This window comes from Chiloscyllium plagiosum, unplaced genomic scaffold (assembly GCF_037043375.1).
Source record: "Chiloscyllium plagiosum isolate Xiang-an unplaced genomic scaffold, Cpla_swu_hap1 HiC_scaffold_1, whole genome shotgun sequence".
Taxonomy (NCBI): domain Eukaryota; kingdom Metazoa; phylum Chordata; class Chondrichthyes; order Orectolobiformes; family Hemiscylliidae; genus Chiloscyllium; species Chiloscyllium plagiosum.
Genome location: NW_028270139.1, coordinates 121535039 through 121560240, shown reverse-complemented (window position 1 = coordinate 121560240; position 25202 = coordinate 121535039). Strand labels below are relative to the sequence as shown.

The window sequence follows — 25202 nt, the reverse complement described above, 5'->3', positions numbered from 1 at the left end:
CCTCACAGAACCTGATCTGTTTCAATTAGAAAGGATCATGTAATGGCACAGGTTGAAGGGTCTGTTCCTGTGCTATACTGTTCTTTGTACGATGTGTAAACTTCATTAAGGTTACATCTCATTCTTCTAAAATCCAATGAATACAAGCCCATCCTACTCAACCTCTCCTCAAAAGATAATCCTTCCATAGCAGAATCAGCCTAGTCTGGACTGTCTCAAAAGCCAATACTTTTTGATAGATAATGGGTCCAAAAGAGTACACAGTATTCCAGGTGTGGCCTGACTAGCATAGTTTTAGCAAAACCTCCCGACTTTCGACTCCATTCCCTTTGAAATAAAGGCCATCATTCCATTTGCCTTCCCTATTACCAAATGAATACTATTCTTGATCATCCCGCAGTTCTCTGAAAGTGGCAGCACAATTGGATAAGATGGTCAAGACGGCATATGGCATGCTTAGCTTCATTAGTCAGGGTATAGAGTATAAAAATTGGCAAGTCACGTTGCAGCTGTATAGAACTTTAGTTAGGTTAGATTTGGAATATTGTGTATAGTTCTGGTCACCACACTACCAGAAGGATGTGAAGGCTTTGGAGTGGATATAGGAACAGTTTACCAGGATGTTGCTTGGTTTTGGAATGTATCAGCAATGAGGAGAGATTGGATAAACTTGGGTTTGTTTTCACTTGAATGTTGAAGAATGAGGGGCACCCTGAAAGAACTTTTGAAAATTATGGGAAGCACGGATAGAATGGATAGTCAATGTCTTTTCCTCAGAGCAGACATGTCAATTACAAGGTGACATCCCAGAGTCAGTCTGAGAAACATTTGCCGTACTCCGTTCATAGTAAGATCCTTTCCCAGTTAAAACTGCACACAATACTCCAGGTGTGGTCTCACCAAGGCATCCTTACTCCTGTGCTCCAATAGTCTCACTATAAAGGCCATCATACCAGTTGCTTTCTTCCCTATCTGCTGGACCTGCATGCTTACTTCCAGGAACAGGTGTACAAGGACACCTGTGTCTCATTTTGCCTTCCCCTGCTATTGCCCTTCGAATAAGGTAAAAGGGGATAAGTTTAAAGAAGATGTGAGAGGCAAGTTTTTTATATATATACAGAGGGTGGTAATTGCCTGGAACGCACTGCCAGAGGAGATTCTAAGGTGGATAAAATAGCAACTTTTAAGAGGCTATATGGATGGATATATGAACAGGCAGAGAATATACAGATATGGACCATGTAGAGACAAAAGGCTCTTCATTAGAAAGACATCATGTGTCAGCGCAGTCTTAGTGGGCCGGAGGGCCTGTTCGTTTGCTGTACCATTTTTTGTTCTTTGTTCAAAAAAGTATTTTGACAGATATATGATTAGAAGACAATAGAGGGATACAGACTAGGGTACACAGAAGGTTTTCAGCTTCAACGGCTATCATGTATTGGCACAGTCTTGGGCTTATTATTCCTTACATTGCTAAATTTGCAAACATGAATGGAGATTCTTAACCCATTAGGCTTCTAACCGTAGTGGATTTTGTTTTTCTGTGTTTTCAAACTAGTTTCAGCAGCAACATAATTACTGATACTACAGTCAGTGACCCAGGAATTTGCATTTTAAAGAATTTACATTCAGATATCAAACTTAAATGAAAAGGCTTTGTCTTTCACAGACTTGGCCTTCACCAGTCCGGCCATTTGATAACATCTGAGACAAAGTCCTTAAGATTTGGAGAATCCTGAGCTAATAACAATCACTTCCTCGAAAAGGTCAATCACATTTGTTAGGCATGGCCTCTCCCTGACAAAGTCATGCTGTCTACCCTTGATCAAACTTGCTTTTTCCAATAGAGATTAATTCTCTCCTTCTCAAACATTTCCCTACCACTGTGGTTAGACTCACTGGTCTGTAATTCGCTGTTTTATCCTGACCTCCCTTCTTGTCAAATGGAACCACATTAGCTGTCCTCCAGTCCTCTAGCACCAGCCCTAAGGCCAGAGAGGAATTCAAACTTTGAATCATGGCCTCCAAAAATTTCCTCCCTCATCTCCCACAGCAGCTGAGGATGCAACTCATCCGGACTGAGGAATTTGTTCACTTTTAATTGCTCCATGTCCACCGTGTGGAGTTTTGCACGCTGGCCCTGTGTTTTTGGGGAATTTCCTAACCCATCTTGCCTTATTCCCTTGAGCCACAACATGAACTCCCTCTGCCTTGATTGTTTTGCAAACGTATGCTGTGTCCCGACTGTCCTAACAACTCTTCCAATGGAATTACAATAAATTCCTCCCAACAGCACCAGCAAACCCATCCACAAAGATGTTGGCCTCATTTTGGATCAGATAGAGACTGTTCTGTTCTGCTGTGTAATTCTGTTTTCGGATTTCAGTAGCTGCATCCCTCAACTAATCTGTATGAATCATTGAAAAATTCTTCCATTAATTCATAGAAAACAGAAGGAGGAGGAGGCCATTCAGCCGTTTGAGCCTGCTCAGCCATTCAATCCCATCATGGCTGATCACCCTACTCAGTATTCTGTTCCCACTTTCTCCCCACAATCCTGAGGATTATAACTAGTTCCTTCTTGAAAACATTCAATGTTTTGCCCTCAACCACTTTCTGGGGCAAGATATTCCACAGTCTCTGGGCGAAGAAATTTCTCCTCACCTCAGCAAAATCTACGTTTCGGGCAAAAGCCCTTCATCAGGAATAAACGCAGAGAGCCTGAAGCGTGGAGAGATAAGCTAGAGGAGGGTGGGGGTGGGGAGAAAGTAGCATGGAGTACATTAGGTGAGTGGGGGAGGGGATGAAGGTGATAGGTCAGGGAGGAGAGGGTGGAGTGGATAGGTGGAAAAGGAGCTAGGCAGGTAGGACAAGTCATGGGGACAGTGCTGAGCTGGAAGTTTGGAACTAGGGGAGATGGGGGAAGGGGAAATGAGGAAACTGTTGAAGTCCACATTGATGCCCTGGGGTTGAAGTGTTCCGAGGTGGAAGAGGAGGCGTTCTTCCTCCAGGCATCTGATGGTGAGGGAGTGGTGGTGAAGGAGGCCCAGGACCTCCATGTCCTCGGCAGAGTGGGAGGGGGAGTTGAAATGTTGGGCCATGGGGCGGTATGGTTGATTGGTGTGGGTGTCCCGGAGATGTTCCCTAAAGCGCTCTGCTAGGAGGCATCCACTCTCCCCAATTTGGAGGAGACTGCATCGGGAGCAACGGATGCAATAAATAATATTAGTGGATGTGCAGGTAAAACTTTGATGGATGTGGAAGGCTCCTTTAGGGCCTTGGATGGAGATGAAGGAGGAGGTGTGGGTGCAGGTTTTACAGTTCCTGCAGTGGCAGGGGAAGGTGCCAGGATGGGAGGATGGGTTTTAGGGGGGTGGACCTGACCAGGTAGTCACGGAGGAAACGGTCTTTGCGGAAGGTGGAAAGGGGTGGGGAGGGAAATATATTCCTGGTGGTGGGGTCTTTTTGGAGGTGGCGGAAATGTCAGCGGATGATTTGGTTTATGCGAAGGTTGGTAGGGTGGAAGGTGAGCACCAGGGGCGTTCACCTTTCACCCTACCAACCTTCGCATAAACCAAATCATCCGCCAACATTTCCGCCACCTCCAAAAAGACCCCACCACCAGGGATATATTTCCCTCCCCACCCCTTTCTGCCTTCCGCAAAGACCGTTTCCTCCGTGACTACCTGGTCAGGTCCACGCCTCCCTACAACCCACCCCCCATCCTGGCACCTTCCCCTGCCACCGCAGGAACTGCAAAACCTGCACCCACACCTCCTCCCTCACCTCCATCCAAGGCCCCAAAGGAGCCTTCCACGTCCATCAAAGTTTTACCTGCACATCCACTAATATTATTTATTGCATCCGTTGCTCCCAATGCAGTCTCCTCTACATTGGGGAGACTGGGCGCCTCCTAGCAGAGCGCTTTAGGGAACGTCTCCGGGACACCCCACACCAATCAACCATACCGACCTGTGGCCCAATATTTCAACTCACCCTCTCACTCTGCCGATTTCATGGAGGTCCTGGGCCTCCTTCACCGCCACTCCCTCACCACCAGACGCCTGGAGGAAGAACGCCTGATCTTCCGCCTCGGAACACTTCAACCCCAGGGCATCAATGTGGACTTCAACAGTTTCCTCATTTCCCCTTCTCTCACCTCAACCTAGTTCCAAACTTCCAGCTCAGCACTGTCCCCATGACTTGTCCTACATGCCTACCTTCTTTTCCACCTATCCACTCCACCCTCCACCCTTAGCTATCACCTTCATCCCCTCCCCCACTCACCTAATGTACTCCATGCTACTTTCTCCCCATCTCCACCCTTCTCTAGCTTATCTCTCCATGCTTCAGGCTCTCTGCCTTTATTCCTGGTGAAGGGCTTTTGCCCGAAACGTCGATTTTGCTGCTCCTTGGATGCTGCCTGAACTGCTGTGCTCTTCCAGCACCACTAATCCAGAATCTGGTTTCCAGCATCTGCAGTCATTGTTTTTACCTCAGTCCTAAACAGCCTACCCTGTATCCACAGACAGTGACCCATGGTTTTTTTTAGATTAGATTCCCTACAGTGTGGAAACAGGCTCTTTGGCCAAACAAATCCACATCGACCCTCTGAAGAGCAACCCACTCAGACCCATCACCTTCTGACTAATGCACCCAACACCATGGGCAATTTAGCATGGCCAATCCACTTATCCTGCACATCTTTGGACTGTGCGAGGAAACCGGAGCACCTGGAGGAACCCCACGCAGACACGGAGAGAATGTGCAAACTCCACACAGACTGGAATCGAACTTGGGTCCCTGATGCTGTGAAGCTGTAGTGCCAACCACTGAGCCACCATGGTTCAGGAGTCCCTGGTCATTAGGAACATCATTCCTATATTTACCCTGTCTAGCTTTATTAGCATTTTCTAAGTTTCTATGTGATTCCTCCCTCATTCTTTTGAACTCCAGTAAAATTAATCTGACATGATCCAATCTCTCTTCATATGTCAGTTCCATCCCAGAGGTCAGTCTAGGAAACATTTGTTTGTGCTCCCTCCATAGCGAGAACATCCTTCCACAGTTAAAGACACCAAAACTGCACACAATGCTCCAGGTGTGGTCTCACCAAGGCCCTGTACAATTGCAGCAACACATCCCCCACTCCATTATTCAAACTATGATGACCAACATACCATGTTTTCTTCTCTACCTGCTGCACCTTTTAGCGATTGGTGTACAAGGACACCCAGGTCTCATTGCACCTCTCTTCTCCTAATCTATTGCCATTTGGATATTACTCTGCCTTTCTGGGTTGATCCAAAAGCAGATAACCTCATAATAATCGTGATTACATTTCACCTTCCATGCATCTTCCCAATTGTCCAACTTGTCCAAATCACACAGACTCAGATCTGCATCCTATTCTCAGTGCACCCTTTCACCCATCTATATGTCATAGAATCATAGAGTCATAAAGATGTACAGCATGGAAACAGACCCTTTGGTCAAACTCATCCATGCCGATCAGTTATGCCAACCCAATCTAGTCCCACCTGCCAGTACCCAGCCCACATCCCTCTAAACCCTTCCTATTCATATTTACATCCAAATGCCTCTTAAATGTTGCAATTGTACCAGCTTCCACCACTTCCTCTGGCAGCTCATTCCATACACACACCACCCTCTGTGTGAAAAAGTTGGCTCTAGTTCTGGACTCCCCCAACCCAGGGAAAAGACTTTGTCTATTTATCCTATCCATGCCCCTCATAATTTTGTAAACCTCTGTAAGGTCACACCTCAGCCTCCGACGCTCCAGGGAAAACTGCCCCAGGCTGTTCAGCCTCTCCCTATAGCTTAAATCCTCCAACCCTGGCAACATCCTTGTAAATCTTTTTTGAATCCTTTTAAGTTTCACAACATCGTTCCAATAGGAAGGAGACCAGAATTGCACGCAATATTCCAACAGTGGCTTAACCAATGTCCTGTACAGCCGCAACATGACCTCCCAACTCCTGTATTCAATACTCTGACCAATAAAGGAAAGCATACCAAATACCTTCTTCACTATCCTATCTACCTGCGACTCCACTTTCAAGGAGCTATGAACCTGCACTCCAAGGTCTCTTTGTTCAACAACACTCCCTAGGATCTTACCATTAAGAGTATAAGTCCTGCCAGGATTTGCTTTCCCAAAATGCAGCACCTCGCATTTACTTGATTTAAACTCCATCTGCCACTTCTCAGCCCATTGGCCCATCTGGTCAAGATCCTAACGTAATCTGAGATAACCTTCTTCGCTGTCCAAGGCGCCTCCAATTTTGGAGTTATCTGCAAACTTATGAACTATACCTCTTATGCTCACATCCAAATCATTTATATAAATGACAAAAATGTCATCTTTAAACTTGGAGCTAATACATTTTGTTGACCTCCTCATCTAAGTCATTAATATACATTGTGAGTAGCTGGGATCCAAGCAGGTCCCTGTGGTACCTGACTGGTCACTGCCTACCAACCAGTTTCCTTCTGCCAACCAGTTCTCTCTCTATGTCAGTACGTTACCCCAATCCCATGCGCTTTAATTTTACATTTCAAACGTGGGACCTTATCAAAGGTTTTCTGAAAGTCCGGTTGCATCACATCCATTAGCTCCCCATTATCAAGTCGACTTGTTACATCCTCAAAAAAGTCCAGGTTTGTCAAGCATAATTTTCTTGTCATGAATGCATTCTGTCTGATCAGGGTCTTATTTGTTTTGAGGCCGAAGTAACTATCAAAAGTCTTCAGAACTTCCTCAAATTTGCTAGGTTCTTCCTTAACTCCTTGCCTTGCAATCATATATCTGCTGTATCTCCAGAATAATAAAGAAGCAGGTTCACTTGTTGTGCTTCAGGTTCATTGTCTAATCTTGAAGAAATTCTATACCTTAAGAATCTCTTTTTCCATAGTGCTGTTTTGTGTCAGATTTAGTCTGTTGATGTGTTTAATCTTCCTGTCTGAGAATATTCTCAATTAATTTTTCTTTTCTAAAGTTTTTGTTTTATCTATTTCGTCCTTTAAATTTTCTTAGCAATTGAATTAAGCAACTAGGGGTCACAATTTCAAGATTTTCAGCAAGAGAGCTAGGAGTGATATGAGGAGAAAATACTCTTGAGAGTTGTTAGAATTTGAAATAGCTGCCTGGGAGCGTGCTGCAGGAGGATTCCACAGGAGGTTTCAAAAGAGAGCTGGGTATATATGTGAAAGTGATGGATGTAGAGGGCTACAAAGTCAGGGCTGGAGGACAGGAATAGCAGGATAGCTCTTTCAGCATGCCATATGCCAAATGGTCTCTTTCTGTTCTGTTTCTTGTATTTGAATCTTGCCCTCAATTTATTTTCAACATTTTTACTGTTAGATCTTCTTCTGCATTAAAAATGATACGAACACTTCAAAATATTTAATTAACTTTTGAAAGATCAATCTGCTTTTTTTCTCTACGCCAGATTTTGAACAGTTATTCTTTAAGGTTATTCTTATGCTTCATTTTAACAAAGAACAATGGAATTGAAGTGTTTCACATTTCACTGGAGGGTGAAAAATTATCTGTGATGCTGTAGCTGTAGCATGTTCTGTTGCATCTGTCTTGACCTGGGAAATGCCAGAGTTAAAGGAGGCAGAAATCCCTTAAAGCAGAAGTTAACATTTCCAATTGACTTCGAATAAACTCAGTCCGAGAGAATAAGTAGCCCGAGGAGGCAGGAATGTTAAACTGATTGCCTGGCTTTGACCCATAAATATTAATCAACCTGACTCCTGCCACCATGGAAATTGCTCAGCCCTTAACCATCAATCTCTCCACCATCACTCTCCACTCCTGCTCCCACCCCACACCTCACTGCAACCAGCTAAGGACTAAAGTACAACATCAGGTTTCAACTCAGAAAGAGGTGTGTGTGTGTGTGTGTGTGTGGGCGGGGCGGGGGGTGCGCTTTGAATATTTTAAAAAGCCATGTGACAAACCTGCATAATCCACTCACTGTTTCCAGTAGGATTTCAGCACAAATTATTCTTCATAAATTTACAACTATGCTTAAATAACCTTTAAGTGATTCATGCCCTTTGTATTTTTTTGCTTGCAAAAAAAACTTCCTCAAAATAAATAACTTAATGTTAAATGCAATATGCCCTGATGTATTCCAGTGCAGTAAATGTATGCAATTCCCTAGCAGACCAAAACATCTGTTGGCTTTGCAGTGATGGAGGTCCTGCCATTAAGATAAGATTCTTAAATCAACGTTTCATAGATCAGTTAAAGGTACCCTAAAACTCTCACATTGAAAAATACCTGGCAGTTCTCCCAATGTCTTGTTAAGCACTGCTTCCTCTAGCAGTACCACATCAGTATCAGTCAATTCCTGATACACAATGACTGCTACATTTTCTAACATATCAGCAGCCTGCCAAAAGTGTCTCATTCAATGAACTACTTTGTGATATGTTTTACATAAATGTGGGCATCACGAGATAAAATGCAATGCCAGTATTATTTACCTCACTCCAAAATATTTAAGTATAATATATTTCAGAAAAGGTGTTCCTTACATCACTCCAATTGCTCACAGTCCAGTTTGAGGGACATGGGATATCTCTTTTGCAAGTCATTTGAGTCCTTGGCTTGAGACGCTGATTGCACTCTGAACTGGGAAGTGCCTGCTCATCTGTCCCCACCGTTCGAACACAGAGAACTGTACGTTTCTTAATACCTGAGTCACCACATGTTGTTGAGCATTTCTGCCATTCGCCAGCCCACCACCTGTAAAAATGAACATCAAAGTTGAGAAACCATTTACAAATGTCTTTATATCTATCTTTCTATGTTAAGAGAAAACATAGTCTTTAGCAATTCTGAGCTTGAAAAATTAATAAGACATTGTGTTTTTCTCTGTAAAAATGCTTCAGATAGATGTTAGGAGAAAGTGAGGACTGCAGATGCTGGAGATCAGAGCTGAAAATGTGTTGCTGGAAAAGCACAGCAGGTCAGGCAGCATCCAAGGAGCAAGTGCTTGGCAGACTTTCCTCATTCCTGAAGAAGGGCTCATGCCCGAAACATCGATTCTCCTGCTCCTTGGATGTTGCCTGACCTGCTGCGCTTTTCCAGCAACACATTTTCAGCTCTGATCTCCAGCATCTGCAGTCCTCACTTTCTCCTAGAAGATTTTAACCTACTGAAAATCCTCTTGCAAGGATGCCTTCCTTGAAGAAGCTCTCTTCCTCCCTCTACAAGGATTTCAGTGAGTCCCTCTCTCACTGCACACCCCAGGTCATCCCCTCTGCCCAGAAGCTCTTCAGCCACGTTTTATCGCATTTCCAATGCCCCTCCCCCAAGTCCCTCCTCCCTATCTTTTATCTTAGCCCGCTTGGCACACTTTCCTCATTCCTGAAGAAGGGCTCATGCCCGAAACATCGATTCTTCTGCTCTTTGGATGCTGCCTGACCTGCTGCGCTTTTCCAGCAACACATTTTCAGCTCAGATAGATGTTACCAAATTAAATGTTTTTAAATATATTTCTTTAGCATTTTACATGCTTGGATCATCTAATGATCTGCTGCAACTGGTGGAGAAATATCCATGATCCTTTTCGAGACATAAGATGAATTATACACCCCTCTGTTGGTGGGATTATACCCATCACCTACCCAGCCCTCCCCTTGCCACCACTCACCAGTGAACTGGCCCAACCACCAGTAAACAAACTTAGGCCCTTAAGTGGATTCTAATGCCCTCTCCCAGCCAGAAGTATGATTTATCCTACAGTGGCAGAGATCCAGGCCTAGCAGCTAGAGTGACAGATTTCCTGCACACACTGACAATGTAGAGGGGTGGTTAGCCTTGTGTCAACAGCATGTTCACATGCCTCCTTCATTAGTTCATCATTTTATATCTAAACTTGAGAGAGCCATACAGATCTACAGTGCAGAAAAAGACTCTTCAGCTCATCAAGTCTGTGTTGGTCCAAAACAAGCACCTAACTATTTCAATCACAATTTCCAGCACCAGGTTCATAGCTTTGGATGGTTTGGCATCACAAGTGCGCATCTAATTACTTCTGAATGATTGTGAGGGTTTCTGCCCAACCACCCTTACAAACAGTAAGTTCCAGATTACCAGCACCCTCTGGGTGATTTTATTCCCCTCACCTCCTCTAATCCTTTACCTTCAATTCCCTGGTCTTTGATCACTCTACTTGGAGAAAGGTTCCTTCCTGTCTATGTTCCTCATACTTCTATACATCTCAATCATGTCTCCCATAATTTCATACATCCCAACCATGTCCCCTCCTCAATCTCCTCTGCTTCAAGGAAAACAGCCCCAGGCTGTTCAATCTCACTCCTTGACTAAAGCATTCCAGCTCAGGCAACATCCCAGGAAATCCCCTCTGCACCCTCTCCAGTGTAATTACACCTCTGACAATGTGGATTCTAAAATGGCATGCAATAGTTTAGCTGTAGCCTAGCCAACATTTTGTCTAAGCCTTGGCTAACAAAGGCAAATATTGCATATGTCTTTTAACCACTTTATCCACCTGTCCTGCTATTTTAAGGGACCACAGGACATGCACATTAAGACCCCTCTGTTTCCCAGTGCTCGCAGGGTCCTACAGTTCATCATGTATTTCCCCTGTTGTCCTGCCCTTGTGCATCACTTCACACTTATCTGGATTGAATTTCATTTCCTGCCGATCAGCCCATCTCAACAGCCCATAAATACCCTCCTATAATCTAATGTAATTCTTTTCACTATTTACCACCCTACCAAATTTTGTATCGTCTGTGAACTTATGGATCAACCTTCTTCCAGTCAGTCTAAATCAATTTTATATACCACAAACATCAAGGGTCCCAACACTGACCCCTGCAGAACCCCTGCTGTGTACAGGCTTCCAGTTACAAAAACACCTTTAGACCACCATTCTCTGCGTCTTGCCATTCAGCCAATTTACTTGGATCCCATGGGCCGTTACCTCCACTAGCAATCTTCCATTAGCGAACTTATTAAAAGCCTTGCTGAAGACCAAGTATAGTACATGTTCCATGATGAGATTTCCCTTTATTCGAGGTTTTAAAGAAAAAATGAAATCTCTGTACTGGTGTATACTTTCATAGTTAAAGATCCCAAACTGGATGAAAAATTGCTTTCGTGGCAGGAGGCAGAGGCTGGTGGTAGAAGGCTGTTTGTGTGAATGCAGGCCGGTGTCCAGTGACACACCAGAGAGATCAGTGCTGAACTCTTCATTGTTTGTGATGTATTTAAAAATATGGAACAAAATCTGTGGATGATGATAAGTAAGTTTGCAGATGTCTTGCAGATGCTAACATAGCGGCTCAGTTGTTAGCACTGCTGTCTCACAGCACCAGGTACCCGGGTTCGATTCCAGCCTTGCGTGACTATCTGTGTGGAGTTTGCACATTCTCCCCGTGTCTGCGTGGGTTTCCTCTGGGTACTCCAGTTTCATCCCACAGTTCAAAGATGTGCAGGTTAGGTGGATTGACCATGCTAAGTCTGGGTGGGATGCTCTTTGGAGAGTAGGTGCAGACTTGATGGAATGAATAGCCTCTTTTTACAAAGATTAGCAAGGTAGTGAACAGTGAAGAAGATTATTTTAGATTACATGAGTATATAAATGGATTGGTCAGGTGGGTAGATCAGTAGCAATTTAACCCTGCACACTGAGGTGATGAACTTCTGAAGAAGTCAGAAGACAGGGGTGGACTCAATGAAAGGCAGGGCACAAGGAAGCTCCGAGGAATAGAGGGATCTTATCCACAGATCTGTGAAGCTGGCAGGATAAGTTAATAGGGTAATTAAGAAGGCAGGAAGTGAAGATGCTGGAGATCAGAGTCGAGAGTGTGTTCCTGATGAAGGGCTTATGCCCGAAACGTTGGTTCTCCTGCTTCTGGAATGCTGCCTGACCTGCTGTGCTTTCCCAGCAACACACTCTTGATGATTAATTAAGTAGGCACACAGGACACTTGCCTTTGTCAGATATGGCACAGACTATAAGAGCAGGCACATTAAGTTGGAGCTGTATGAGACTTTGGTTCTCATAGCTGGAGTGCTGTGTGCAGTTTTGGTCACAGTGTAAACGGAAAGGGTGTGATTGCACAGTAAGAGGTGCAGAGGAGAGTCACCAGAATGATGCCTGGGATGGAACATTTCAGCTATGAAGAGATGCTGAAAAAGCTCAGGTTGTTACCTTTAGAGTGGAGAAGGGGGCCTGATTATGGTGGACAGGATGGATAGAAAGCAGTTGTTCCCCTTGGACAATGGGCCAATAATGAGATGGCATAAAGGTGAAAGAGGATTTATTTTACCCACAATCTGGAATGCACTGCTTGGGAAGGGAGGCGATGTGGGAAATATCACATCCTTTAAAAAGTATTTGAATGAACATTTGTAGGTGTACAGTAGTTTTTGTCAGTGCACCTTTGATGGGCCAAAGATGTCTTCTGTAGTGTATGATTTTATGATTCCATCCCATTAAATAAAAGGAAATGTGCATTCAACAGAAAAGTGGATCAACACCTAATCCAAGTGTAAAGTGATCGTAGTCCAAGAGGACCATAGGGCTGCCTTGCCATTAGTGAGAGAGACAGGAAGCGAGGACTAGTGGTGTTTTAACCTGAGGGGCACCATACCTCAGGCAAGGGGAGATGACGCAAAGGAGGAGCCTTCATGGCAACTTCAGGCAGGACAGGAACTGGCCCATGCTGTTGGTGTCACTCTGTGGCACGATCCAGCCGTCCAGCTAACTGTGCAAAACTGACCCCCAGAGCTGCGTGCAAAGTACTCCTAAAAACCTTTGCATGTGCTTTAAAGATTTCTTATTCGACCTGTGACCCGTTTGCAAATGTATGCAGCTGACCTTTTTAATTTAATCTCTCTTCAAAGTAATTTCTTATTTCCATATTTCATCCTCCATGTCTCTACTGGATGGCATAAATATGGATGGTAAGCTATGCAAATCTGCTCAGAAGACTTCATAAAACAGTCAAGACATATGAGCATGTGTTATGAATTGCTATTAGCATAGTATTTTATGGATCGGATGTGTAGATTGGGAATTTGCATTCAGAGACCAAAGGCTGACAGCTTGCAGGGAATCTTCTGACTAATAAAACAAATGACTTGAACCATCTCCACAAACTTTTAGTGATAGCAACCGCAACAATGTACATTTTAAGTTTTTTAAGGAAAAGGAAAAATATAGCCTGCGAGAAAGTGTATTGGGATAAGGGAAAAGCAGATTTTATTAAATAAGGCATGACCTGGCCAAAGTAGACTGAGAACACCTACAACAGAACAGTGGGGCACATTCAAAAAGGAATTGGGGAGAGTATAGGCCCAACATATTCCCTTTCAGGTGAAATGTAGGAGCAACAAGCCCAGAGAACCCTGGATGTCTTGCAATATGCAGGACTAAATATAAAGGTAAAGGAAAGTATATAACATGTACAAAGGGCACAGATCAATGGATGCCTGAGTGGAGAACTGAAAGTAGGTGTGGGACTTATGAAGGAGAGCAAAGACCAGGCATGATAAACACGATGGGCAAAATTAGGGAGAATGCCAAAATTTTCTATTAGTATATCAAGAGGAAGAGAATAACCAGACAAAAGGTAGGGACCACTACTGACCTGGTGGAAATCTATACATGGAGCTGGAAGTCATTGGTAGAGTGTTAACAAGTACTGCACAATTGTTTTCATTTATGGGGAGAGAAGATAGAGGTCCAGCATTCAGGAAGATGGATTGTGAGGGTCTCGAGGTTCAGAATACATGGAACTACAATATTGCAGCCATTATAAAAACTTGGTTTATACAAAGGCAGGAATGGTAGCTCAATGTTTCAGGGTTTGGATGTTACAGGCGCGATAGAGACGGGTCAGAGTGTTCCATCATTAAGGAGAATGTCACAGCTACGCTAAGTTCTCCAACATTGACTGGGACTCCCTTAGTGCCAGAGATTTAGATGGGGCAGGTAAAAATAATGACTGCAGATGCTGGAAACCAGATTCTGGATTAGAGTGGTGCTGGAAAAGCACAGCAGTTCAGGCAGCATCCGAGGAGCAGGAAAATCGTCGTTTCGGGCAAAAGAACTTCATCAGCTCTATTCCTGATGAAGGGCATTTGCCCGAAACATCGATTTTCCTGCTCCTCGGATGCTGCCTGAACTGCTGTGCTTTTCCAGCACCACTCTAATCCAGAACTTAGATGGGGCAGAATTTGTTAGGTGTATCCAGAAAGGTTTCTTGAAATAACATGTGGATAGTCCAACAAGGAAAAGGCTGTATTAGGCAAGGAAGGAGTTTGCTGGGGGCCTTGGCAGAGATCTTCGTATCCTCTTTAGCCACAGCAAGGTCCCAGAAGTCTGGAGAATAACTAATGCTGTTCCTTTGTTTGAGAAGGGCAACAGTGATAATCTAGGAAATTATAGTCCAGGGAACCTTACATCAGTGGTAGGGAAATTATTGGTGAGGTTTCTTCAGGACAGAATTAACTTGCATTTGGAGAAGAATGGACTTATTAGGGATGGTCATCTTGACTTTTTGCAAAGGATGATTTGCTCACAAATTTGAGTTTTTTGAGGAAGTGACAAAGTTGATTGATGAGGGTAGGGGCAGTGGATGTTGTCTACATGGACTTTACTAAAGTATTTAACAAGGCCCCTCTGGTAGGCTGCTCCAGAAGATTAAGTCACATGGGATCCACAGTGAGTTGGTAAGTTGGATACAAAATTGATTTGGTCATGAAAGACATGCTCATGGTAGTTAGGGAACGGGTTAGTTTTCTGACTATAGGTCTGTGACCAGTGGTGCTCTGCTTGATCAGTGATGGAACCTCTGCTCTTTGTATTATACGTAGTCCAATTAGTAAATGTGCAGACAACACACAAATTGGTGGAGTTTTGGATAGTGAGGAAGGTTGTCAAAGGATACAGCAGATCACTTGTAAAGTTGAATGGAGAAATGGCAAATGGGGTTTAACCAAGACAAGTGTGAGGTGATGCATTTTGGGAGGTCAGCTAAGGGCAATAAATGTTTCCTTAGGGTCAGCTCCATATCCATACTGCTAACCTCACCACCAACTCTCTCTCATTCTCATGCTCTGGCTATTATTCATTTCTCTTCCCTTGTCGGGCCTTTCTTTTCCTCTATACCCTGGTTCAAACTTAAACAACTAACTACGAAATCACACAAATACCTTCTATATTGATAGACAATTAAAAAGCATAACACGAATAAGTGTCTGTGACTTGCATCATTGTATTTAAGACAAAACATTTTTCTCCCTGTGGGGACAGAAGCATAGAGTAGAATAGAATGGATTAGAATAGAATAGCCTTTATTGTCACATGCAATGAATGAGGATAGTGAAAAGTTGGTACGTTGCCAATTACAGCACCGACTTAGAAACAAAATTACCTCGGCACAGCTTCTTTTGTTACCAGATTTAGACAATACAAAAAATAAAATGCCCAGCATTTCAGAAATAAAATTTCAGTACTGCAGACCATACTGGTACCAGGGCCCTGGCCCCACAATGCACAAGGCCATGAAATCTCTATGCCATGCCAGTCAAGAAGCCCCTATGGGAGGAGGCAGCTACACCAGGTTAGGAGGTCACCATGCCACACCAGGGGGGGGCTGCTGCAGGAGGTCACCATGCTATGCTGGAAGGACGCCATACTACATGGGAGGCTGCTGCACCAGACCAGGAGGCCATGGCGCACAGGAGGTCGGGAGCCATCACTTGTCAGAGGCTGGGAGTCATCGCTGGAGGCTGGGAGTCGAAGAGTCAAGAAGAAGAAGAAAAGAAAAGCACTGAGAGGAAGAAAAATATAAGAAAAAGAAGAAAAGAAGAAGAATTGTCAGAGCAGATGAGCTCTGGCTGGAGCATCTTATTCTGCCGCCATCTTGCAACAAGGCATTGGAGAATATGTTCTTTATTTAGGCATTAGTTATTATACTGGAATGTCATTGATGATCAATCTGATGCAGATATTCAAAAGAATTCCGAAGGGAAATTCACTATTCATAGTACTGGAGGAGCATTGGCTAATTTTCTGTGTATCGTACAGCACTGTGATAGCAGAAGGTTGCAACCTGAAAATCTAACTCTATTTCTCTCTCTCTCTACATCTGTTGCCAGACTTGCTGAGTATTTCCAAAACGTTTTGTCTTTCAGGAATTCTGTTTTTTGATTTCAGTTCAGCTGCCTGTGGCTGATTGAAAGCTGAAGAGCGTGGAGCAGACAAAATTAATTAGAGTCAGAAACAGAAGCCAGATGGCAAAGTTTTCATTTAAATAACACAAAATTGGAGAATGTTAGTGGTCTAAATAGTGGCACCTGTTGATTGGACCTCTTTTCTGGATACAGATTGAGGAAAAAAGTGATAAAATGCTGGAAAACAAATACTTGTGGGGAAACCGCTAGTATTTGATGCAATTGAGGCAATAAGATGGAAATATGCACAAGAAAAAAGTGTTATTATTCAACAGGCTCCTGATGAGCACTCAGCCTTAAATCCACCATTAACTAAGTGTATATACAGTAGATAGAAGAGCTTCAGGTTTGTGGTGCAATTTTAGGGCTTATTAGATGGATTACCTCAGATATAAGTCGAGACAATGCAGTAATGTGATGTGAAGGTAAGTATAAGAAGGTATATTTTAAATTACTTTCAATCACTGCCACCTCAACAGGATGTGCTGTATTGGTTTCTTGGTTTGTTAGGCAGTCTACAAGCAGCAGTAGCAGAGTCCAGATGTACAACAAATAGTTTCCCAGGTAGCGCTACCCTTAAATAGTTTTACATTCAAATAAAGAACCCATATTGTTTCATCAATTCATGTAACCTGATTGGTGCATTGATGGTGAATGGAAGAATGTAACAGAAGGTACACAGTTAAATGCACTGCATGCTCAATAGCAATGAGGCAATATGACCTGGCAGGACAATCCTGTTCATTGCATTTCTGTTGCCGGTCATCAGGACGAGTCCTTGCATCACAGAATCTGTCTTCCACAACTCTGGGTGTTTTTTCCACACATCGAACAATCTGGCGCTGAACTCCTGAGGTAGTAAAAATAGTATTCATTAAAATCATGGAAAACTCAACATTTTGCAACTTTACAGTATACTGATTTAATCTATCACTTTTCATTGGAATTTTGTCATGGACACACTAGTTTGTGGCAGGGAATTCTGTTGGGTGCAGTCATTCATTGTTTACCACTCTTCATTTCTTTGCATCATGCCATTTGCCTTTTGGGCAGGATGGAACCTAGGATTTGCTATGCAGCAGTGGCAAACTGTTGCTCCCCAACTATTGGTGAAATTTGGATTGAACATAAATCTGGAATGCAAAGTTACCATAATGGCAAGCATGTAATCACTGTTGATTGTCACTAATATCCATTAGGGAAAATCTACTTGAAGTGTTCTACATGCGACTCTAGATCAACTGCCCTCTGAAAGATGGAAATAAATGTTGGCCAAGTCAGTGATACCCATTTCCCATGAATGATGAAAAGAAGAAATGCAACAATGTACTGAGGAGTACAACTATTGCTGACATGGTACAATACCATCACTTCAATGTTAGGATTCAAATACATGGGGTGTCCAGTCAGAGTTCCAGATTGTGTTGACATTCAGACTTTGAGGGGTGATGGGATAGTGATAAAGATAATCATGATGTTAGCATTTGCAATCGTTATGTATGTAAGAACAAGTAAAGTACTGAAATAAGGTAGCTCCAGCAGGGGGAAATTGCAGGGGGGCATGGGGGTGTGGTTAAAGGGGGGAGAGATGTGCTAAATGGGATTGACATATATGATGATGTAACTCTCTCATCAATAAGAGAAAAGACAAAATAATATACATGTGAAGAGAGAGGTCTTAGACATGCTGGTGCTTGCTAACCTACAGTAAACAGACATAAATAAGTGTTATGGTCCAGAGTGTCAGAAGTTGAAGCAACTGACTTAGTAATAAGAAGCAAGCATCCTCAGGTACAATGGATGTGGAGACACCCACAGATTGAGATACTCCAGACGAGGATCTCAATGTGTAGGTAAGCTGTATTGACTAAAGGCACAGGATAAAGCACTAATAACAAACTGCCAATGTGTCAGAAATGATACTGCAGTGAACTTTGTGCTTGGAGCATCATGAACCTCCAGAACATATGCCCATTAAAAATAGTCCGGCTGAACATGATTCTGGTACGATGTTCTAAACCTACTTTTATGCCTCCTTTTATACCTACTTTTATAACTCCATGCCTCATGGTGCAGGTACACATGAGCAGACTCCTCCATTGACTTTCCTCCCACTTTACATTTTGAAAATATTATAGAAGCAGTTTATTCTAACAGCAGTGCCTCAAGCAAGCATTGTGCTGCTGTTGGTATAAAAACCAAAAAAACTTCTGAATTGAGTAAAGGATCCTACAGGCAGTGCCTTAAGGCATATCTCTAATGATTGATCATGACTATATCTTTCAGTGCAGCCTGTCAAAGCTGTAGTCTAGAATGATAACAGATTATGAAAAAAATATGTTTTTAATAATTATTAAAAAATACAGAGGGAATAGAATGCTGCCTAATAAATATTACACTGTGTTACACTGTACATATTTCTGTGAAATACACAAAAAAAATAATTTATTCATTTTTGAAATGGGGGCATCTCTGACAGTTCTTGCTAAACTTTACATTTGCCTGGAAGAAATTGTGTGTAAGTGAAATAATTCCACAGAGTCTGGCATTTTCTCACCAAGTCACACTTTATTCACATGGACAGTCCTTGACCTTAATATTGCTACTTCAGAGTTGGCTATCAGACTGCAAGAAGCTCTGATACACCTCTTTTTATCAGCCAGCCAGGGCTCCCTGCTTGGACCAAATGAATAGCCCCAATCAGGGAACTCATATTCTATGAGGTTCAGCTGGCTGACCTTTTGCAATCACTACTGTGAACGCTGTTAAATTGGAAGTTCCAGATTTGATCCATGAGCAATGAAGGACTAGATGTCCAAGTCCAAGACACCACTTAGTAAAACCATGTCCTCTGCCAATGACAGGAACAAGTGTAGCAGGGCAGATGGGAACGACATTATCTGCAAGTTCCTGTCCAAATCACACACCACGAATTAGAAATATATCACTGTTCCTTTAGTGTGGCATGGTAAAAGTCCCCCTCCCTCACAGCACTGTGGGTGGACCTTCACTACTTAAAATTCAGCAGCTCAAAAAGACAACTGACAACCATCATTCAGCTGTGAGCATGATCTGTAAACAGTAACTGGTCAATCCAGCAAAACACAATCATTTGTGGGATAGGAGTTACGGTGGCAAACAAGCATTTGTTATCTCTACTGCTCAGCCATTTCAGAGCACAGTTAGAACTCTTACCACATTACCATGGGTCTGAAAGCTAAACCAGCTAATGACAGTTAAATATGCTTCTCTAAAGAGCATCAGTGAACCAGGTGGATTCTACAACAAAGAATGTTGTTTCCAGGGTCACTGTTAATATAGACTAGAATTCAATTCTAGGTTTTATGAAATGAATTTAAATTCTAGCAATCTGCTAGCTGTCTTTCAATGTGGAGACAGGATCGATGATAGACACCAAAGCTTAAAGATTAATTTAACAGAGTCCAGGTAGATACTTTCCCAGTAAAAGATATATTCCAACTCAGCCATCATAAACTCTCAGTTTGCAATACCAAAACCTGAACTCTGTGACCACACCCCTACACACCCTCATGGTGTCAGTAAACATGGCAAGCTTAGCTTTCAACTGAGGACATCCCAATTTTAATAAAACAAACTCTACTGAGAAGTATCAAACTCTAGCAGCATTATTTAAACCATCTAAATTTTATTTAACTCCCAGAAACACTTTCCACTTTAGCTCACCTCCCTGCAGAAGTGCAGCTTTAATAGCAATTGAACTGCATTTCCAAAGCCTTTGTTGCTGACAAAGCCAAGAATACCTTTAAAATTGCTTTTATTCTACAGGTGAATCTACTCATATAGCTGATTCCCCAGTTTTTCTTCAAATCCTCATGTGCTGGTCTGAATTTACTCTTCTATGTCTCAGCAGGAGATTCCGTTTGTATGCATCTCCACCCTAGTTGTCTTCTATCTGGCACCTTTGTGTACACCTCACATTCTCTCCAGCTTTGTAACACTTACTGCTAGGGTGATTTTATTAACTTGTCTTTTAGTCTGTTTGTAGCCACTAAGACTTTCTGATCAAGGGCCTTTGATCCTGTTGGTATTCCTGACTTGTGTTATCCTTGACCTTATTAAACAATGCCTTCTATCATGTCTTTTATCGCTTTCTGGACTGTCATGATTTGATTTCACTTTGCTGTTAACGAGGTTCCTTTCATCAGTTTATAATCTCTTTCTAGGGACGTATTCACTCCCAGGTTCACTAACACTGTATTTTTGATTCGGAGATGCCGGTGTTGGACTGGGGTGTACAAAGTTAAAAATCACTCAACACCAGGTTATAGTCCAACAGGTTTAATTGGAAGCACACTAGCTTTCGGAGCGACGCTCCTTCATCAGGTGATTGTGTGGCTGAAGGAGCTTCGCTCCAAAAGCTAGTGTGCTTCCAATTAAACCTGTTGGACTATAACCTGGTGTTGAGTGTTTTTTAACACTGTATTTCTGGACTCCTATTTTTCTACCTCATGTTTTCAACCCATAGTTTTAACCTCCTGTCCCTTGTATTGTACATTCAATTGTTTGTTATATTTCCCAGTGGCATTCCCTGCTCTACTTATCATAGTCACATTTCTCTATTGACCAGCCCCTTCTTGTGACTATTTAACTTCGGTACTCATTTTGGTATTTGTTCTTTGTGACCAATGGCCTCAGTTTGGTCATCAGAAAAGGTTCCCTGGTACCTTTTATAATTCTTTTAGAACCTGCAATTCTGATATCAATACTGAGCAATCTTGAGGGACGTACTCAAACATGAGTTGAGATTGTGTTCCTGGAAATGCACAGCAGGTCAGGCAGCATCCAAGGAGCAGGAAAATTCCTGATGAAGGGCTCCTGCCCGAAACGTCAATTTTTCTGCTCCTCGGATGCTGCCTGACCTGCTGTACTTTTCCAGCAACACACTCTCAACTCTGACCTCCAGCATCTGCAGACCTCACTGTTTCTGAGTATATTCAAACAGTCTGGGTCCAAAGTTGCACAATGATTGTTTTTTTCATCTTTACGAGTCATCATTCCTGGGCGTCTCCACACTTTGAGCTTTTCTCTTTTATAATAAACCATGTTTCCCTGATTGAAACTGGCTTCCAATGGCCTTACGTTCTATCGTAAGGCTCTCCAAATTCTTTCTGAGATTTTGGCTTTTAACGAAAGCCTTTCTGTCAGTGTGAAATACATTCAAATGTATAAAAAAATAGCTAATTGCAGTCCCTTTCCAACCTAGGAGCTCATTGACAGAAGTTTATGATTTGTATCAAAAACTATTACATATTATATCCTTCAGCCATCTGCAGTAATAACTTACAGTTTGGCTGATCTGCAATATTTATGAACAATTTTGGTTATTATTGTGTGATTCCTTACATGTAACCTGATGCTAAAAGAGCTTTTGGACTGCTGTATTTATAACTATTACCTGCATATTTGTGTACACATCTTTACATTCATAATTAGCCAGACCCCTCCATTATTAATGAGAAATTTTGTCAGTTGTCCAAATTCAGACCTCAGCTATTTTTTCCATTATCTTATCCAAAGTTTTTTTAACCTTTCCCTATGTATTATTCATACTGACCATATCTGTTTTCCAAAATTATAAAATGTAAAATTATATTTTTCTTTACCCACACTTTTAAATCCACTACCACTAGTTTGGTGAAATCACACACTAAAGACAGATTCGCTATAGGCTGCATCCTTCCAATATTGTTTTCACAATCTTAAATCTAGCATGTATTTTAATCTTATATCTAACATGTATTTTTTTTCTATAAGCCTATTGTATTCCTTTCTCCCACATTCTTTAAAAATATACCTAACCTTTTGGAAAAGGGCTGGTTGAACTGCTGAGGTTGTTTTAACATTATTAACTTTTTGACTTGGAAATTTCTGCCCTGATACCATATCATTGTTTGATTTCAGTGGAAAGGTTATGTTCCATATAATAGTGGCTCGACTGTGATGTACAAAGTCACAGACTTTCCAAACACAATAGCTTTGTCATCAATGGCCTATTTAATGACAGTGGTATATCACTAGATACTACTTCATGCTAATGAAATAATTGATTCCTGCTCTTTTACAAATAAAGTTTGCTCTCTTTAAAAGTTTTAGTGTGTTAACATCATAGGAAATAGGTGGAAACTCACAAATTCTCAGGGCAGAAATGGCTAACATGAGGGTCATAGTTTTAAGCTGTTTGGCGGAAGGTATAGAGGGGATGTCAGAGGCGGGTTCTTTACACAGAGAGTTGTGAGAGCATGGAATGCGTTGCCAGCAGCAATTGTGGAAGCAAGGTCATTGGGGACATTTAAGAGACTGCTGGACATGCAGATGGTCACAGAAATTTGAGGGTGCATACATGAGGATCAGTGGTCGGCACAACATCGTGGGCTGAAGGGCCTGTTCTGTGCTGTACTGTTCTATGTTCTATGTTCTAAATTTACTTTATTCCAATCTTTATTACTCAGAGACATCTGGTAGTTTTGAATTGGCTATTTTATTGTTTGGGATATTCCAAGCTCCACATTACTTTGAATCGTACTGGAAATATAGACTGACTACAGGGTGCAGTCATTCTTTTATTTTAAGTCCCAATTTTTTTTCACATCTCATACTTGTCAAAGGCAATTCTGTTCTTATTTCTCTTACTTAAATTTCTTCTTTTGTACTTTTGCCTGTCTCCTGTTTCTAAGTGGTCCCATTAACCCATTAAAAATTGTCCCCCTTTTTTTGTTTGCATAGCTGATTGCATCATTTGTGCAAAGAACAATACAGAAAGGGATACACTTTTAGAGTCATAGAGATGTACAGCATGGAAACAGTCCGTTCAGTCCAACCTGTCCACGCCGACCAGATATCCCAACCCAATCTAGTCCTACCTGCCAGCACCCGGCCCATATCCCTCCAAACCTTTCCTATTCATGTACCCATCCAAATACCTCTTAAATGTTGCAATTGTACCAGCCTCCACCACTTCCTCTGGCAGGTCATTCCATACACGTACCACCCTCTGTGTGAAAAAGTTGTCCCTTAGGTCTCTTTTATATCTTTCCCCTCTCACTCTAAACCTATGCCTCTAGTTCTGGACTCCCCGACCCCAGGAAAAAGACTTTGTCTATTTATCCTATCCATGCCCATCATAAGCTTGTAAACCTCTATAAGGTCATCCCTCAGCCTTCCACGCCCCAGCCTGTTCAGCCTCTCCCTATAGCTCAAATCCTCCAACCCTGGCAACATCTTTGTAAATCTTTTCTGAACCCTTTCAGGTTTCACAACATCTTTCCGATAGGAAGAAGACCAGAATTGCACGCAATATTCCAACAGTGGTCTAACCAATGTCCTGTACAGCCGCAACATGACCTCCCAACTCCTGTACTCAATACTCTGACCAATAAAGGAAAGCATACCAAACGCCTTCTTCACTAGCCTATCTACCTGCAACTCCACTTTCAAGGAGCAATGAACCTGCACTCCAAGGTCTTTTTGTTCAGCAACACTCCCGAGGACCTTACCATTAAGTGTATAAAGGACTTTTTTCTCTGCTTCCAATACTTGTTCTCACAGTATATATTCACTGTAAATTTGACTTCTGTCAAAACTAGAAGTCTACTTTGGCACAGTCTGACAGCCAAGATGCCAGCACAGATTGGGGAACTTCCAAATAGAACTTCTTCAAACTTGCATACAATCCACTGAATTTCATTATGTACTCTTCTATGGAAATACCTTCATTCTTTCTGAATTTGCCAAAATCTCACCATGCCACATCAGCAGAGACTAAATCCCTAAGACTGTAAGGAGCAGCAGTAGAATTAAGCCATTTGCCTCATCATGTCCGCCCTGCTAAATAAAACTGAAAGAACTACAGATGTTGTAAATCTGAAATAAAACAGAAATTGCTGGAAAAACTCAGCAGGTCTGGCAGCATCTGTGAAGACAAACCAGTGTTAACATTTCAGGTCTGGTGACCCTTCCGCAGTACAGTTCTGCTGAGGTTTTTCCAGCAACCTCTGTTTTTATATCTACTCTACTATTTGGTCATGGTTGACATGTTTCTAAACCTCATTCTCCAGTCTTCTTCCCGTAACTGTTAATCCTGTTACTAATCAGGAACCTATCGATCTCTGTCTTAAATACACTCAATGACTTGGTCTCCACATCATTCTGTGGCAATGAGCTTCACAGATTAAATGCCCTCTGGCTGAAGAAATTCCACCTCATCTAAAAGGTTGCCCCTTTACTCTGAGTCTGTGCCCTGTTAGTGGTAACATCTTCTCCATGTCAACTCTTTCAGCATTATGGAAGGTTCAGTAAGATCCACCTCATCTTTCTAGGTCACCTTTCTGAAAAAAAAATTTTTTAAAAATTAAAAATTTTTTTAAACCTTCATCTATGTCCAAATCATCAGTCTCTGGTTCACATTGCTTCTTCTCCTACTTTTTATGCTTTGTTTTCCTTAAATAAAGAAGTAATGTTGGATGGTTACTTCCTTTCACTGCTTATTAGATTCACATTCTGAAAACAAGCCTAGATGATCATACCCTCACACTTCAGATTTTGGTTCAACCAGCTCTCTGAAGCCTTTTCCAAATCATTCTTTTGTAAGAATAATGTGTAGTTTTCAACCACTTCGAACAGTTAACTATCCTCGACTACCACTGATTGACCCCAGAGGATAAATGTTGGTTAGACAGAGTCTAGGCACATACCTTTCTAGTCAGAGTCTATTCCAACTCACACTTTACAACATTCCAACATGCTGATTATTTGTTCCACACTCTAGTTAACACTCAAACAAGCTCTCACTCAATGATCCTTTATTAACATACCCCTTGTTCCCTGGTTCCATGTGATCTCAGCCATTCCTGGCAGATTTAGTGGGCGGCACGGTGGCACAGTGGTTAGCACTGCTGCCTCACAGCGC

At 42.3% G+C, this 25202-nt stretch overlaps 1 protein-coding gene and 1 long non-coding RNA gene across 2 annotated transcripts in view; one reads left to right on the top strand and one right to left on the bottom strand.

The window, feature by feature from the left end:
- The window catches only part of adamts12 (ADAM metallopeptidase with thrombospondin type 1 motif, 12), a 569649-nt gene that overhangs the window by 96453 nt on the left and 447994 nt on the right, over positions 1–25202 (bottom strand). The window contains exons 17-18 of the mRNA XM_043680588.2: positions 16979–17105; positions 8572–8782 (exon numbers count right to left, since the gene is read on the bottom strand). Of these exons, the coding sequence (XP_043536523.2) occupies positions 8572–8782; positions 16979–17105 (338 nt within the window). The remainder of the gene's footprint in view (positions 1–8571; positions 8783–16978; positions 17106–25202) is intronic.
- LOC148152205 (uncharacterized) overlaps positions 1–25202 on the top strand; it is a 51647-nt gene that overhangs the window by 8088 nt on the left and 18357 nt on the right. The gene's annotated exons all lie outside the window — the stretch shown is intronic.